At 45.1% G+C, this 16,006-nt stretch overlaps 1 protein-coding gene across 1 annotated transcript in view; it reads right to left on the minus strand.

Annotated features, from left to right (window-relative positions):
- Positions 1-6,641: 6,641 nt before the first annotated feature.
- SLC1A5 (solute carrier family 1 member 5) overlaps positions 6,642-16,006 on the minus strand; it is a 28,584-nt gene continuing 19,219 nt past the window's right edge. The window contains exons 6-8 of the mRNA XM_086938463.1: positions 12,542-12,736; positions 10,317-10,451; positions 6,642-10,003 (exon numbers count right to left, since the gene is read on the minus strand). Of these exons, the coding sequence (XP_086794589.1) occupies positions 9,763-10,003; positions 10,317-10,451; positions 12,542-12,736 (571 nt within the window). The 3' untranslated portion in view covers positions 6,642-9,762. The remainder of the gene's footprint in view (positions 10,004-10,316; positions 10,452-12,541; positions 12,737-16,006) is intronic.

The raw sequence follows: 16,006 nt of genomic DNA on the forward strand, positions 1-16,006 counted from the left end.
TCAAGAACAACTCGGGGTGGATTTCTCTGTGGATTGTCCATCCAACCCATCGCCATATTGTAGAGCGCAGCGCGTTCTCTATTAGCAGGAAGCTGGCTACGTCTCTGAGGACCATCAGAACCAGCGGACCCAAAAACAGGTCCGAGCGACTGAAAGAAGCTAGCCGCAATGGGAGAATTACGATTACGGGTAGAGGGACAAGAATAAGACACAGGACTAACAAGAGAAGGAGTAGAAACAGTAGCAACAACAGGGGTTAACAACACAGGAGCAGTAGCGTGAGTAGGAGTATGTGGAAGCGGAGGAGCAGTAGGAATAGAAACAGGCACAGGAGCAGGAACAGTCGGAAGAGCGGGTGCAGGTTGAGGAACAGGCGGAGGAATAACAGGTGGGAGAACAGGTACGGCAGGGACCACAGGAGCTGCGGTACCCTGTACGTACGGAGGTGGCGACTTCATAAGATAGGACATTAAAGGATCCTCAACTGCCTCTTCCTTCTTATCCGACTCCGTAGGCAAAGCAGGATAGCATTTATCTATGGTCATACGCTGCAGCCTCTCAAACACTTCCTTATCCTTATCCTCCTTATCACGCTGAAACTGCTCAGCTTTCTTCACAATAGTAGCAACATTATCTCGCTCACTACGTTTATTCTGTCTGATCTCTTTCTGTCGGGCTTCTTTGCGCCACAACCGAAAGGCATCAAACATGGCCGGCCTAGATTTACGTTCGAACAACTTTAGTTCCAAATTATCTAAGATCGACGCTTCGAAGCTACCATGAGGTGGCCAACGAAGATCGCCGTCTTTCTTTGTATATTTTATCCAATAATCATTAAAAGCAATCGGGCCTAGCCCATGTTTGCTATATAAGTCATAAGTAGGAGTTCCAACCGGAGGTATCGGACACGAGTCCTCCAGCAGGGAATCCGCACCACAAGGTCTAAAGCAACTGAACAAAGTACTGCGACCAGGCATCTTGCACGCTAGCCGAGTTTCACAAACTTCAAGGGTTACGGGATTTACCAAGTCCCAGCAAGAACAAAACCCTCGGTCTTTGGCGGCTGCAGTCGTCAAACAAATACAACAACAAAGTACGCTTAGCAAAGTGTCACTGACAAAAACACTCACACAGCGTGTACAACAAAAACAAACACTAGTGTTTACAACAAAGACACTCGCTAAAGTGTCTACAACAAAAACACTCGCTAAAGTGTTTACAACCAAGGATTCTGGGAGCGACCCACAAATACTTAACTCAAAGATCAATGGCGTCCTCAGGAAGGCCCGTCAATCGTCTCGCTATACCAAGGTCTACGCCAGGCGCCAAAACAGGTCTACAGTCAGGGCAGCAGTCCGTCGCAGCCGTTAGGAGGCGGGAATCTTCGCGGGAAAAGTCTTCGGGCCACTTATTTCGACAACAGGATCGATGAAGCGGGGTGCACCTTCCCTCGGAGATTTCACACGAAGTTCCTCACGATCGTCGGGCTTGGACCGGTACCACTGATGCAGCCCCACATTGGGCGCCAACTGAAGGACTGGGTTCTTTTGGACCCAGCGGTGCCAGGGCACAACACCTGAAACCTTCGTGGGTAACCTGCTCCGGCGTACAAGTCACAGAGACACGGGACACTTCCTTCGGCGTCAAAGAGTCAAGGTTTATTTACTGCAGGGAACACAGAAGTCACGGCAAGTACACCACGTGCAACTTGGGGAGACTGCTTCAAATTGGTTTTGTGGATCGCTCCTTTTATACAGTTTTTACCCATAGGCTAACATTGAACACAAAGGTTTACAACTCAGTTCCCACATCTAGCTCCCAGAGGGGTCGTTTTGGTCGCTTTGAAACATACAAGGTCCGGAACATAAGTGCGGAAACATTTGGCGGTTCCCAACTGTAAAAACCCATCTTCCCACCATTAGCAAATTCCAATCAGCAGTAAAGTAGATTGAAACAGGAACGAAGACAGGTGCAGAGGAAGACGGAGACAGTGGGGAGATCGGAAAGGGTGTAAAAGGGGAGGTATCGAGAAACACGAGATACAGGCATCAAAGGGACGTGCCTAATGAGATGCACGGCTGAGACAATAAGTCCGTGCGGCAAGATGAGCCTCGAGCGGCGCCATCTGCCTTACAGTAGCAACCCCCTCGTCATAAAGACTCTTTCAAAGGACATGTGTCTTCCGCAAATATCTTGGGAGTCCCAGGGTCGCGAAGCGGACAGCGTCCGTTCGCTGACTACTTGAGGGCAAGAGACAAAATGGATGCCGTATCTAAAATGGAACCCGTGGGTACAGATGAAAAGCCCACATAACAAACGAACGGTTTAAGTTAGCACAGCGAAACTGCGCACACTTACTAAACTCGTCATTTGCGGTTCATAGATACTAGACTCGACCATATTCGTGCGAGTCGAAAACACCACTTACAATTGTCACGGAACCTCAAGGCCATGAGATTTGCTCAAAAATCTCGTGCTCACTTTGGGGCACATGTATGAAAATCCCCGTTTGCGATTCTCAAATAGCGATTTTTTGAGGATCGCTATTTGAGAATTGCAAAAAGGGATGTATGTAAAAGAAAAAAAAATCACAATTTTTTTTCGATTTCTTAGGTTCTCCTTAATTGCGATTTGCAAATTATGTATGTGCGCCATATGACACCTTCACAAATGCCAAAAATGTGCATTTGTGAAAGGAATCGGCAGATTACCACCAACTTGAAGTTGGTGGTTATTTGATATTTCTTAAGGAGAAATCGAAAAAATTGAATGCTTGTTGCATAGCATTTAAGGAATTGCAATTTGCGATTCCTTAAATGCTTACGCAAAATTAAGGAATCGCAAATTTTGAGATTCCTTAATTTTGCGATGCGATTTCCCTACTACATACCGTTTTGCACATTTTTTATCGCAAACGCGGCTTTTTTTGCGAATCGCGTTTGCGACTAAAATACAGTTGATAAATCTGCCCCTTTGATTCTTCGGCAGCTTCCTTCCATCTCCTTGGTAGAAGCTAAGAATCTGCCTGAACTGGTTCATGTGGTAAAATGGTTATACAAAGCATGTCGACTAGCCAGACGGACTCTAGGTTGCTGGGGGGTGGGGGGCTTAGAGCAATCATTCAGGAAGCTAGAGCTTCGTATAAAGCTGTACTGGGCAGGGCTATAAGAGACCATGAGAAGGCTAAATGAGTGGCTTTATTGGCTGCATGCAAGGTGAAAGAACATCGCTCCTTCTGGCAATTAGTGGCCGATAAGGGCCCCAATTGTATCTCCCCGCTGTGTAGTAACAAAGGCGGAAGCTTGGGTCGAACATTTTATAAGCCTTAATGCCCAGGATGGGGAAAGGAATGGGGGGACCCTGTTGCTAACTGCTGGCTCAACATTACCCCTGATTACAAGGGAAAATGTGGAACTCATTTGAGCCACATATGTTAAAAGCCCGACCACCATGGGGGGATGGGAAAAAGAGTCTCACTCATCTAGATCTAGAATTTTCTAAGTTGTTGGCTTGTCCCTCCAGATTGATCATGCCACTAGCCCAATTACATTGAATGAAGCGAGCGTGGCCATTGACTGGATTACACCAGGGAAAGCGCTTAAAGCTGAGAAGATTTGTTACCCTTATTTTGCCCTTCTATTCAACAACAATGTGAATGGACTTACTGTGCCACGGACATGGGCAGGAGCTGAAATTGTCCCAATATATAAGTAGACTACAAGTTCTGCCCCATCAAATTATAGCCCTATTAGTCACATCGACAGCTCACAGACGCTTTTCACGCGAAATCTGTTCAGTAGATTGAAATCATGGGTTGAGGAAGCGGATGTTTCGACTCCCCCTCCCCTCCAAGCAGGCTTTAGGGCCGGGACAAGCACCATCGATCAAATGTTGCAACTTCAACTAATCTATTGGAAATATGTCACTTTGGGGGGGTGGGCGTCCTTATGTCATTTTTGTCGACCTATGTTCTGCTTTTGATTTAGTTCCCTGAGAGGGCCTGTGGGCAGTACTAACAAGCATGGGAGTCCCGAAATACCTAATAGATTTGTTTAAGCGGCTACAGCTGGACAACTATACCCTAGTTCGGTATGTACCTGCGGAGGAATTGACTGATCCCATTCCAGTGACTCGGGGGTGGGGGGTCTGTATTAGCAACCACTTTGTTTTTGCTGCATAGTAACAACTTTTTTAAATGCTACAATATCGCAGGCATGACACCCACATCTGGCTAACAGGTTAGTACCGGCCCTCTTGTTTGCGGATGACACTTTACTGGTCTTGAGGTCCTGGAATGTGTATCCATAGTCTTCTGGATCAGTTCAGAGTCTTCTGCAGACTGAGAGGGCTTGAGATCAATAAAAGAAAGACAAAATATATGGTATTGAACCCTTGTAAGACGACCAGAATGCACCCAGTCCTCAATGGTACCATTTGGAAAGGATCCGCACCTTTGAATACATGTGGCTTACTCTCAACAAACAATTTGGCTGGTCATCCCAGACCCCACAAGTCCAAACTCAGACTAAAACATTACAGTGGTGGCCTTCTGAGAGCCATGAAGGGATCCTGCTTTCGTCCGATGACACCTGCATTGCAAATGTACAACTTGCAAATTAGGGAATGGAGGTTCCTATATGGTGGGTAGCTCTGGGGGCATGTTAATGTCAACGACCAGGGTCCAACAGAAAATAGTTTCCTCCGGCTTCCCACTAACCTTCCCCCAGCACTCCAATGGTATCACTTCGCTTAGATCTTGGCATTCACTCACTTACCCACAAAGTAAAACTCAGACCGTTGATGTACCCGAGGAGGATCTGGTCCTCAGTAGATCTACTACCCTGTCGACTGGGCTTGGAAAAAATTACGAAACTTTCAGAGGCCACCAGAAATCCTTGGTTGGGGTATATTAAGAATTTACTGACATGTGGGGTCACCCAGAAACGTCCAGTGGCATTTCCAAGCCTACGTTCAAGGAGTCAAACTGGAGATATGTAGATTGCACCAGAATGGGGGAGCAGGTATTCTAGTGTCTTTAAATTCCAAAAAGGTAGAAGTTTAATCTTCTGGAAAGGTATATGGACATAATTGAGCCTCCGGGTGCAAAGAAACTGTATGTTACGTTCTGTATTGGGACTTAGCTACTTCTGTCATTTACTGCAAAGTGGCAGTTCACCCCTGAACCTGACCTAAGCTGCCCGTTTTGCCCACAGTGTCATGCACACAGGAGGAAATGTATCCTGCCGTTATCCTGTAACTTGGACATTAGGGACTACAAAATTGAAACTAGGGTATTCAGGGCAGACACAACTCAAGTAATGGTCTTGGCTGTCTCCCGATTTCATAAATATATGTGGAGACACAGACAGAAAAAGACTGCTCCATTGCCGCCCAGTACATAGCACCCAAGATTCTTATCTGTCCTAGTTCGTTTCGCTGTCATGTATGTATTTTTTTTAATAGATTTTGTAACAATAGTTAATCTCTGTAGGAGCTGTCGGATGAAATTCACTTTAGCATCTTAAAATTGTTGTGATGTTCCCACTATATGCTGCTAGTTTTAACTGTGGGTATAACTAACCTTTTAATTATTCTACATTTTATGTCATGTTTTTATTCCATAAACAAAAAAAACATTTTAAAGCCATTGTGTTTGCTTGTATTGCAATTCCCGAAATAAAGCTTATTGGATCTTAGAAATCTACTGCCTGCAAAGCCAAATGCCAAGGTTGCTGAATATTGATGCTACCTGGCCTCGATTCCACCTCCTGCCTTTCTTTTCCACCAATCTACACTTTTTGTCTCTCTGCCTCACCTTTGTGGGTTCTTTTTCATCGCTGCTTTCTCCCTTTGTCGCTGGTTTCCTGCCGTTCTCTTCCTTTTCTGACTTTCTCTCTCTTGCTGTGGATCAAAGTCTGATGGTAAAAAATAAGCATTGGTTCCCAAAAAAGATTGCCAATGCACAACCACTTACCCCAATTAAGTACTGTCCCTCCACAGTCGCGGATAGGGTGGAGGTTCTCCAAGTGAGATTAGCTACATTAATGTTGATTGATTGAAGGAGGTGGAGAGGGCGTCCCAGTAAAGTAAACATTAATTTCAGCATTCATTCAAGTTTATCTGGAGTTCAATAATAACACCTGAAGACAACCTCTCAAGATTATACATTTCAAAGACATTTTGTTATGGAAGTGTACTGGTTCATAAAAGCTATGTGATTGGTTTGTTGCAATCTGGATGAAGATTCAAACTTTATGTAATTACAGATGTGCTCCAAAAAATGAGCATGTAGAATATGGATTTCCTAGGGACTAGACTATTTGTGGACTGGTGCACCCCAACTAGGAAGGAATTGCCCTGAACAAGAGATATATAGAACTCAATGTAGCATTGGAAGTACCAGCCATCTATCTTCTATTATAAGTGTTTCTGGGGGTACTCTATTCAGAGTAACATGTTATTGAACTAGATCTCCAGAGAAATTTGATGAATCCGATATTTTCGATGATGCCCACAGGACTTTGTTATTCATTTCTACATAAGAGCATGTACACCTCAAGAGAGAAAGAACAAGGAGCCTGTTGACAGAGCTTTACCATAAAGTAGTACAATTTGATGAGAAAAGGCAAAAAAACATTATCTGAGAAAATTCACTCTACTTTATTATCTTACAAAATGATTCATACTGTACAGCTTAAATGACATAAAGAACAACCACGACCTTCCACAGAAGCAGAGTTGTTTCCACCGGGTCTCTGCACCTAAATGAGAAACTTCTCTAGGCATAATAATCCCAAAAACAAAGCAAGGGAGGTCACTCACGCACAAATTTGTGATTCTCTTTCTGTCGAACAGGGCCCAAAGAGTGCCGGACACAAGGCCAGCACCTGCTAGAAAGGGAACATGAGAGCCTTTTCTTTGAAAGTTGGCTTCTTTAAAAAGGAGGGAAACGCAATCTTGGGCTTTTTGTTCTGCTTGGCAAAATATTCCCTTCCTCACAGAAGAAGCTCTTTATACTGCGAACAGAGTACAGTGTGTGCTTTTCCAATCACTCAGCTCCTTAGAAACCAGCAGGGTAAGATTCTAAACCAGGCAAAGTGCTGACAAGTAACACCAGGCACAGGGGAACAGGGAGGGACAGCGATTGCACAATGCCAAGGAAGAGCCAAGTTGAACAGCTTCCATGCATGTACAAGGTGACTGGCAAAGCATCGTCCTGGCGGGTGGTTCTGTAACTTCACCGTAATAAGGTGGTGGGTGGATGTGCCACAAAGTTTTAAGAGTTTTGCACTTTTACAGCATGGTTGACATGTTCTTTAACAGCTCTTTTTGTAGGAGAACTGTAGAGCAACAGCTATCCTCTTTTTTTTTATAGTTTTCTCAGCGTTACCTATTCTGGATCTTAAATAAACATATGGAGCTAACGGGACTTACAGAAAACAGGTACAAAATAATATTAAATAAAAATACACCGGAATGGTCTGAAGAGCAATGTTGACTTTTTAAATGCCATGTGTGCAGCGTTCAGCTTTAACAGACGAGAACAAGTCTTTAGATAAGGTCAAAGGTTTATCAAACAAAGAACACACTTCAGCTGACGAACAGCAGGGACCATATCTACTGTAGCCAACTCCTACTAGAAGCTGATTGGAATAGATGCAGGCAAAGAAAACTGGGATAATCCATTTTGGGCAAGATTCACAAATATTTTTGTTAAGAGTAGATGTGGCTTATTCTTGTAGTACTTCAGGCTAATCACAGAAAAAGCTAATTGTTTCTCTCCCTCTAGGTTCCAACACACAAAAGCGGAACTGCCAGGAAAGGGACCCATCAGTTAGTGGAGTGAAAGTATGCAACACCAAAGGAGAGGGGGAAATTCTTAGGGCTAACATTTCCAGCATCTTGGACAAAGATGGAAGTGGGTGACGTCTGTACTTTTTACCTAGAGGAAATATCAGTCTCGGACAATTACATAGGTGGAAAAAAATGGAAACTTTGATGAACATGGCTAAGGCGGTACCATATTAGTTTGCTGGAGAATTTACATAGAACAGACCAAACCGCTATGAACATGGTGGATCTTTTCTTCTATATCCCCAACCAAAAAAATAAAATACTTCAAAGCTACAACTCTACAAGCAGCCCAGACACTGTTCCAAGCATCCATGAAAATACATGATAAACCTCCATAAGGAGACACAATGGCAGACATTATGAACACGTGCTTGACACCACTCCATAGAATACCAGAGTACAATTTTGATCCAGCATTGCAGAGGTAGACCACGCAACATATAGGGAGTGTCTAGTTTTGTCCAGTCCCCAAAAGACTGTATGTCACCATCACACTGGGTCCATGATGTGCAATGCACAGGTAAACCACATCAAAAAGTTCCCTACCACATCCCCTGTTGGGGGCAGCCACTTTCTGACCCAGGTCTCGGGCTCAGAAGAAGTACCAGTGATAGGGCTCCTAGTCACTGGGAGTAAGACGACCTCAACAAGAAATACAGATACATGTAAAAAAGACTTTTTTGCACCACCTAATATCAAGTAGACCCATCATAATTACAAACATTAATTCACAAGTTGGTATGACATTGTCACAGATCACCCAATTTTTTTGACTTACAAAAATAATGTATTGTCCTGTTAAAATCTTAGCACTCGTCATTTGAGAGTTGTAGTGAAGACAGATGTGCTTAATAGTAGATTTCAATTGTATACCCTCATCTCATTCAAAATTCTTCATAGCCAACATATAGTTCTGCATTCACTATAAGAATCAATGTCTTATGAACCTAGAGCAGTGCCCTACAAACCACCGATGAAGATGCAAAACTTTCTACAAACTAATCAGAGATTGCTCTTGTCCAAATAACTGGTTTTCATGTTTGACAGGCACTGTCTGCTATGCCAGGCAAAGGAAACTTAAATTCTAAAATCTGCCTCCTTTAGTGAGAACATTACTTTAACAAACAAACAGGCTCTTACATTTTGTAACAAGCTTGGATAGATTAAAAGCACTATTCCCTTCACTCTCATATTTTTGGAATAAAAGTCTCCCAGTAGGGAAAAAGACACTTTAAATTAAAACTTAAATAAATAGATAATTTCAAATTAAGACAAATCTAACTTTGCAGCTGTCATTTTGGCAGGAAACGAGCAGAAGTGAAAACAGATATAGACCTCCAGCCCAATGTAGGATTTAGAGTTAGAAATGTGCACTTTCCATCGCATCCTTGGTTACTTGGTATTGCTTCCTGCAGGATATCATAAGAAACCACACTCCTGCCAGTCTACGATGACCACTGGTGCTTCAAGTGTCCAGCAAGCGATGATTGGGCCACAATGGACAAGTCCATCTGACAAACCAAGCGACCCTCAATTCCATGCTGTGCTAGTTGGCATCGGGAAGCTGCACTGCCTGACAAGGTGCAACTAACCCCCACAGCAGTCAAAGCATCAGAAGAAACCAGGTGTTAAAGACAACAGGGTAAACTGTAACCCCCAATCACCTACTTTCCTTAAAAAAAAAAAGGAAGAACTAGTGTTCAATCTGAAAACTCTTTCCCAGCAGGGAACCAATCAGACTGTTCCTATCCTCCAGAAGACAGGAGAGCAGGGCGTGAGCTCCAGCATGTGTGCGAATGTCATGATTCTTGTTAGACTGGGTCAAGTCTGGAAATTTACAGATACTTCAAGTGTTGGTGTATGTTTCTGTTTGTTGTGCATGACAAGAGTTCATGAGAGCTGCCAGCATTACATGACGGACTCCTTCTCGAGCTTCCCTGCTCCCTCCAGCGAGACCTGCAGCTCCTTCTTCATGAGGGGAGACGCCTCTTCTTCGTGCAATGCTCGGCTAGGCTCTGTTGTCTCGGTCTTGACTTCCCTGAGTTCTTCATCATCGGCCCCTTTTGCAGCGGTTCGCTCTGTGTACACTTGCAGAAGGCCAGCTCCAAAGGCATCACCCTCAACGTTCAGGACAGTGCAAGTCCGGTCCCTGTCCAAAACACAAACACAAACTGGTGTTAAATGAAGCAGGAATTGCTCTGGCACCATTCCTAGTCTCAGCCTTATAATATTAAGCTGGTTTTAGTGCGGTCCCATCTTGCGGCCACTACAAAACTGCACTGACAATCGTGCCATATAAACATGCAAGTGCAGTTACAGCAATCAATCTCAAGCCAACCAATCAAAAATAAGAAATGAATGACAGAGGTAAACCAACACTCCGTAGTCTGAGATATCATATTCACACTCTCCCAAGTAAGAAGAGTAGAAGCAAAGAAGAGAAAGCAATAGGCCATACTTACACAAGCCAATCGACGGCGAGTATGAGGGAGATGTCATTGGTGGGCAGTCCAACAGCTTCGAGGATAATGGCAAGCGTGAGGACACCTCCGGCAGGGATTCCAGCAGCCCCTACACTAGAGGCTGTGGCAGTGACACTGAGTAAGGAAGAAAAATCAGAGCCAGTCAAGATCTCAGTCCAGCAAATTCTACAAACCCTGAGAAAAGGTTTTTATAAAAAAGAAATGTCCCAACCACACAGATCACCAGCTCCCACCTTGATAATGGGTGTTTCAGAGAAGAGGTGCTTGATATTTTACTCACTGCATATGTAATGTAATGTAATGTAAAATAGCATTTGTACCGCGCAGCAGTCACTCCAGGGAGCATCAAGGCGCCAACATTATTAACAAGAATACATTCATATACCGCTTCATAACACAGTCCCGGCACTTTAAGTGTTCTAAATAAAGTAAGTTATTATTACCCTGTTTGACTGGTGCTCAACTTGCTGACCAGGGCAGAATGGAAGGCTAAGCCTATCTCTCCGAGGTTCAAACTCTTGTGACCAGCACACACTAGATGTCAGTGGCCAGGCTTCAAGTCTGAACCATAAATGGAATCTCTGGCATTGAAAAAGGGTCATCATTAGAAGCACGTGGAACATTGCAACCTCAGACATGTGCCAGCACAATACTCTGTAAGAACCGGCCTATTGCGCAACCATTGCAGCTGAGCAGTGCCACTGCAGCCAGCAGAACTGGTTTTACATGAAACTATTTGCCTCCAGGGAGTGGGCGGACGCGTACTTTATACGCCCAGCTTTCGGGTCTTAGCCTAGAATATGAATCCTCCAGCTGCCAGGAACAGCAGCCGTACCGGTTCCAATGAGCAAATTAACACGGTGCTTCAAGCCGCCATATTCGGGTAGGAGAGAAGCATGGCTCCTTTTAAATCTGGGATCCATCTAACAGGGTCTGAAGCGGCCAGCAACTCGGGGCAGACAGACTGCCAGCAAAAGACACCTCCGGTAAAACGCACTGCGTCATCCGAAGCTCCTCAGGAGGGCGTCGGCGTCAGCCTCGCGACTGCCGGCCCCGTGACACTGGCTGCCAAGGGCTTCAGGCTCTAAGACTGATTGGAAGAAAGATCCTCACAGGGAACACGTTTACTCGGAGGAATAGGTTTGTGCCTGTCCACAATGACAGCCAAGTTAAAAACAGAACAAAACTGTATAATCCTGAAGGAGCTGCAAAATATGACAGGGCGTCATCAGAAGAGTCACGTGGCAAAACGTGGTTTATTTTTTGTACACTGCATTTGATTTGGCTATGCCGGTTTGACTCAATGTAAAGAATGGTTAATCGATTGGGTAGCATCAGATGTTTAAATAAAAACGCACTACACTCTGGTTCTATTCATCTCTGTAAGCTGCAGGTCAGTAGTGGAGGAGCATTGAAATAAATAAATAAAAAGTACGGGGGAAGTGGGGGGGGAGTCCGCGAAGTGTGTCCAATGAGTCAATCAAAAAACAAAATATTCTATAACAATTCTGTTGTTCTTTCACCTTCAAGTAACCTCTTGTAAAACAACAAACACCATAAATGAAGCATAATTACAAATTAAACGGATTAGTGAGAGAGGCATTCTTTTGTTTTGAGACCTCTATTGATTAACGCAACCATTGCAGAAATCGGAGAATTGAATTCTGTTAGTGCAGAGGGGAATGTGCAGACTGCACCTAACGGTGAACTTTTTTTTACGGGCCATTAAAAGCAGGCATAAAGACAGCTCATCGGGTCAGCTTTAAATACCTCACAAAAACAATACTATTTTTTAAAAATGTTTTTATTGGTATTTTCACATTAAATGACTCAATCAATTAAATCCAAGATCAGCCTCAAAGCAGCCCTACGTTTGCAGAATAACATTTTCATTTCTCATTCCTCCCAGGCAGCAGACACCCTGGCAAGAAGGCCTGTTTCTTGTTCAGCTGTCTGTCCCTCCCTCACCTTGGCAGCACAGGAGACTCTCCCCCCTCCATTTCAACTGAGGTATCTCAAATGTCGGGATTAACCATTCGGGGACAGTTGACTCTTAACATAAAGAGGGGGAAAACTGATTTTGTCTAATTAAAAATATCACGGGCATGATGTGCCCTACTGCCCTTCAGACCCCGCCCACCTCCCCTCCGAGGCACCCGTTAACGCTCGAGGCTGAGGGTACACAAGGATGCCCCATTACTCACAGGATGGTGATGACCTGGATAAAGTTGAGTGGCATGTTGTTGAGCTGAGCGATGAAGACCGCGGCGACGCACTGGAAGAGAGCGGCGCCGTCCATGTTCACTGTGGCGCCGATGGGCAAGATGAAGCGGCTGATGTGCTTCGAAACCCCGTTGTTCTCCTCCACGCACTTCATCATGAGGGGCAGGGTGGCGGAGCTGCAGAGAGAAAGTGGTGCGTCAAGTCTCGCCTATCCAAACTGCCCATGGAGGTAAAGATTTGTAAACTCGAGGTCACAAACACAATGGGAGGCAGAGTAAGAACTCTCCCAAAAACTGGTTCTGCTTTACCTAGTCTGTGCTACATAGCACCTACAGATGTCCCTCCTCTAGCTAGCACCACCGACAGGCGACCCTCCTCTAGCCAGCACCTACAGATGTCCCTCCTCTTGCCAGCACCACCGACAGGCGTCCCTCCTCTAGCCAGCACCACTGACAGGCGTCCCTCCTCTAGCCAGCACCTACAGATGTCCCTCCTCTAGCCAGCACCTACAGATGTCCCTCCTCTAGCCAGCACCACCGACAGGCGTCCCTCCTCTAGCCAGCACCGACAGGCATCCCTCCTCTAGCCAGCACAGACAGGCGCCCCTCCTCTAGCCAGCAGAGACAGGCATCCCTCCTCTAGCCAGCACCGACAGGCATCCCTCTTCTAGCCAGCACCGACAGGCGTCCCTCCTCTAGCCAGCACCGACAGGCGTCCCTCCTCTAGCCAGCACAGACAGGCGTCCCTCCTCTAGCCAGCACAGACAGGCGTCCCTCCACTAGCCAGCACAGACAGGCGTCCCTCCTCTAGCCAGCACCGACAGGCGTCCCTTCTCTTGCCAGCACCGACAAGCGTCCCTTCTCTAGCCAGCACTGACAGGCGTCCCTCCTCTAGCCAGCACCGACAGGCGTCCCTCCTCTAGCCAGCACAGACAGGCGTCCCTCCTCTAGCCAGCACCTACAGACGCCCCTACGCTAGCCAGCACCGACAGACGTCCCTACGCTAGCCAGCACCGACAGACGTCCCTCCTCTAGCCAGCACCGACAGACGTCCCTCCTCTAGCCAGCACTGACAAACGTCCCTCCTCTAGCCAGCACCGACAGAAGTCCCTCCTCTAGCCAGCACCTACAAACGTCCTACCTCACGCCAGCTTCCAAAACAAATGCCCCACCACCCCTTGGCTTCCTGCCTCTGGCCTGGAGATCCTCAACTTTAGTCATACCGCTCCCCCCGCCCCTCTCCTCAACTCGACAGTTAGGCCCAAGTCAGATTTTCAGGAAAGTGGACCGGAGTAAAAAATATGGCATGGATGCCGTTCTCGTGGTCAAACATTGGGCACCATTTATCCCTTTCAAACTTGGATGGCAACATAATTGCACCAAGTACCAGGCTAGTAGCTCCAGTGTATTACATAAAAGACAGTCACAAACACATTACAAGGCAAGTCCACGTTTGGGGCAGGTATAAGGGGAAACCACTGTAGGGTCCTGGAACATTTTAAATGTTTATGGAAAAAGCACATTCCTGGGACAACAGGCCTAACTGGAGAAGGCATAGTGAGGGGAGGAAAGTACCAAAAGTACAGAGACAACATCATGTATCAGCTAAACTAGCAGACAGAATGTATGCACAGAACATTTAGTAATGCTCATTAGGTATATACAAACAACTCCAAGCACCAACAGGCAATGAAGCACAATATCAACATAAATAAACTAGGTAAAGAAAGGCCTCTACTAAATGCCCCAGGGACGCCAAACCTTCCAGCTAAATCAACCCCTCTTACTTCCCAGCTCTGAGAGCACTGGGAAATGCACTTTTGCTGGGCAGTGTCCATGGCCCAGCTGCCCCCTCCCATCTCCAACCTGGCCCTTGCTGTGATTATGGTTTCACAAACTTTTAGTGGGGAGCCCTTTTTCTGGCTACTTTGTCCAGTCTCCCCCACCTCTATTTGTATCACCACACATTATTTCCTCATTGGTTATCCCTGCCCTCAAACTGGACATTTATAGTGGACAGTGCGGTTCATTGAGATATGATATGTCAATGCCTAGACCATGTTTCTCCAACAAGTAGCTTGTGACCTATTGATAGCTCTCCACCTACTTGTAAGTAGCTCTCCTGTGTCTTGCCCAATGAACTAAATTAGAAGCTTTTGCTTATTTGAGCTAATATATGTATACCAATATTGGAAAGCATGTATTTGAGACAAAAATGTGTGTATTTTCAGAAATCATAAGGTGATGTTTGGAGAACAATGGCTGAATTTCCAAAATATATTTAAAGTTAGTATTTGATAAAAATCAAATGGTTGGGGGGAGTGACAGGCTTGTAACTAATATGATTAGCTTGGTGCAAGAGACATTGCAGCTATTGCTGTTATGTTTTACCCATGTTTAAGTATTCCATAGTGGCAAAGCATTTTTTTTTACATTACTGCAACCATACCCAATGCTCGGAGTTAATCACTGCTGGTTATCATGCATTCGGAGGACACTAATGCATTCTTGTCTTGTGTTTACTATTACTTCGTTAATCAGACTAGTAGCTCCAGAGGTACTTCGCTGAATATAAGTAGCTCTTATTACAAAAAAGGAAGAAGGCCCATGGCCTTAGACTTAGATAGACAGAGCAGTTATTCAAATACCAATTGAATTCAAAGCCAGTGAGCTTTTTTTTTTTTGCATGAAGTACTAAGATCTTCAATAGCCCCAAACTATTTTCCCTAACTGTAGCAGGCGATGGGGGAAGGGAGGCACAGAGGGGGAGGGGAGAGGGGTGTCACAGGTCATTCACAACGTCTAGTACCAAATTACCATAAAGGGTTTTTAATTGTGCAAGGCAGTGCGCTTTACTGATCTCCTTTATTTTAAAGGCAGACAATGCTTGCCCATGAACTCTGGTATGTGAGACCGTATCTCCACTTTAAAGCCAATCTCTTCCATCCTGCTCTGCTTAAAAGCAAACAAAACAGAAATCCCAAGTTGTCTTGATTCGTAATATCATTGCTATATAGTGCTTACTACTCATGTGAGGGGAAGAAAGAGGTTTTTGTTTTTTAAATGCACTGACCATCCAGCAGTCTAGATTTTTCTGTAAATAGTAAGGGGAATGGGATATTGAGCAGACAATGTGATTCACACCTCGTACCCCAGCTCCAAAGTTGGCAGCCCAGGCTGCTAGGCCAAATCTCATCAGTTTGTATTGGCGTCAGTGGCAGCTAGTGATCTTTAAAAGTGGTGCTGTGTACTACCACCAAAGAGTTTACCCCATCTTTTTGATTTCAGAATTTTGCCTCCCGCATTCTCATTACCGTTCAGTTAGACCCAGATAACAACCATTTGCATCACTAAAGTGACGCAAACCTGAGCAAAATTTTTCATTTAATTGACTCAAAAGTAACGCAAAGCAGTGCAAATCTCTGCTTTTGGCTACTCTGCATCAAG

The sequence above is a fragment of the Lissotriton vulgaris genome, chromosome 9, assembly GCF_964263255.1.
Source record: "Lissotriton vulgaris chromosome 9, aLisVul1.2, whole genome shotgun sequence".
NCBI classification, from domain to species: domain Eukaryota; kingdom Metazoa; phylum Chordata; class Amphibia; order Caudata; family Salamandridae; genus Lissotriton; species Lissotriton vulgaris.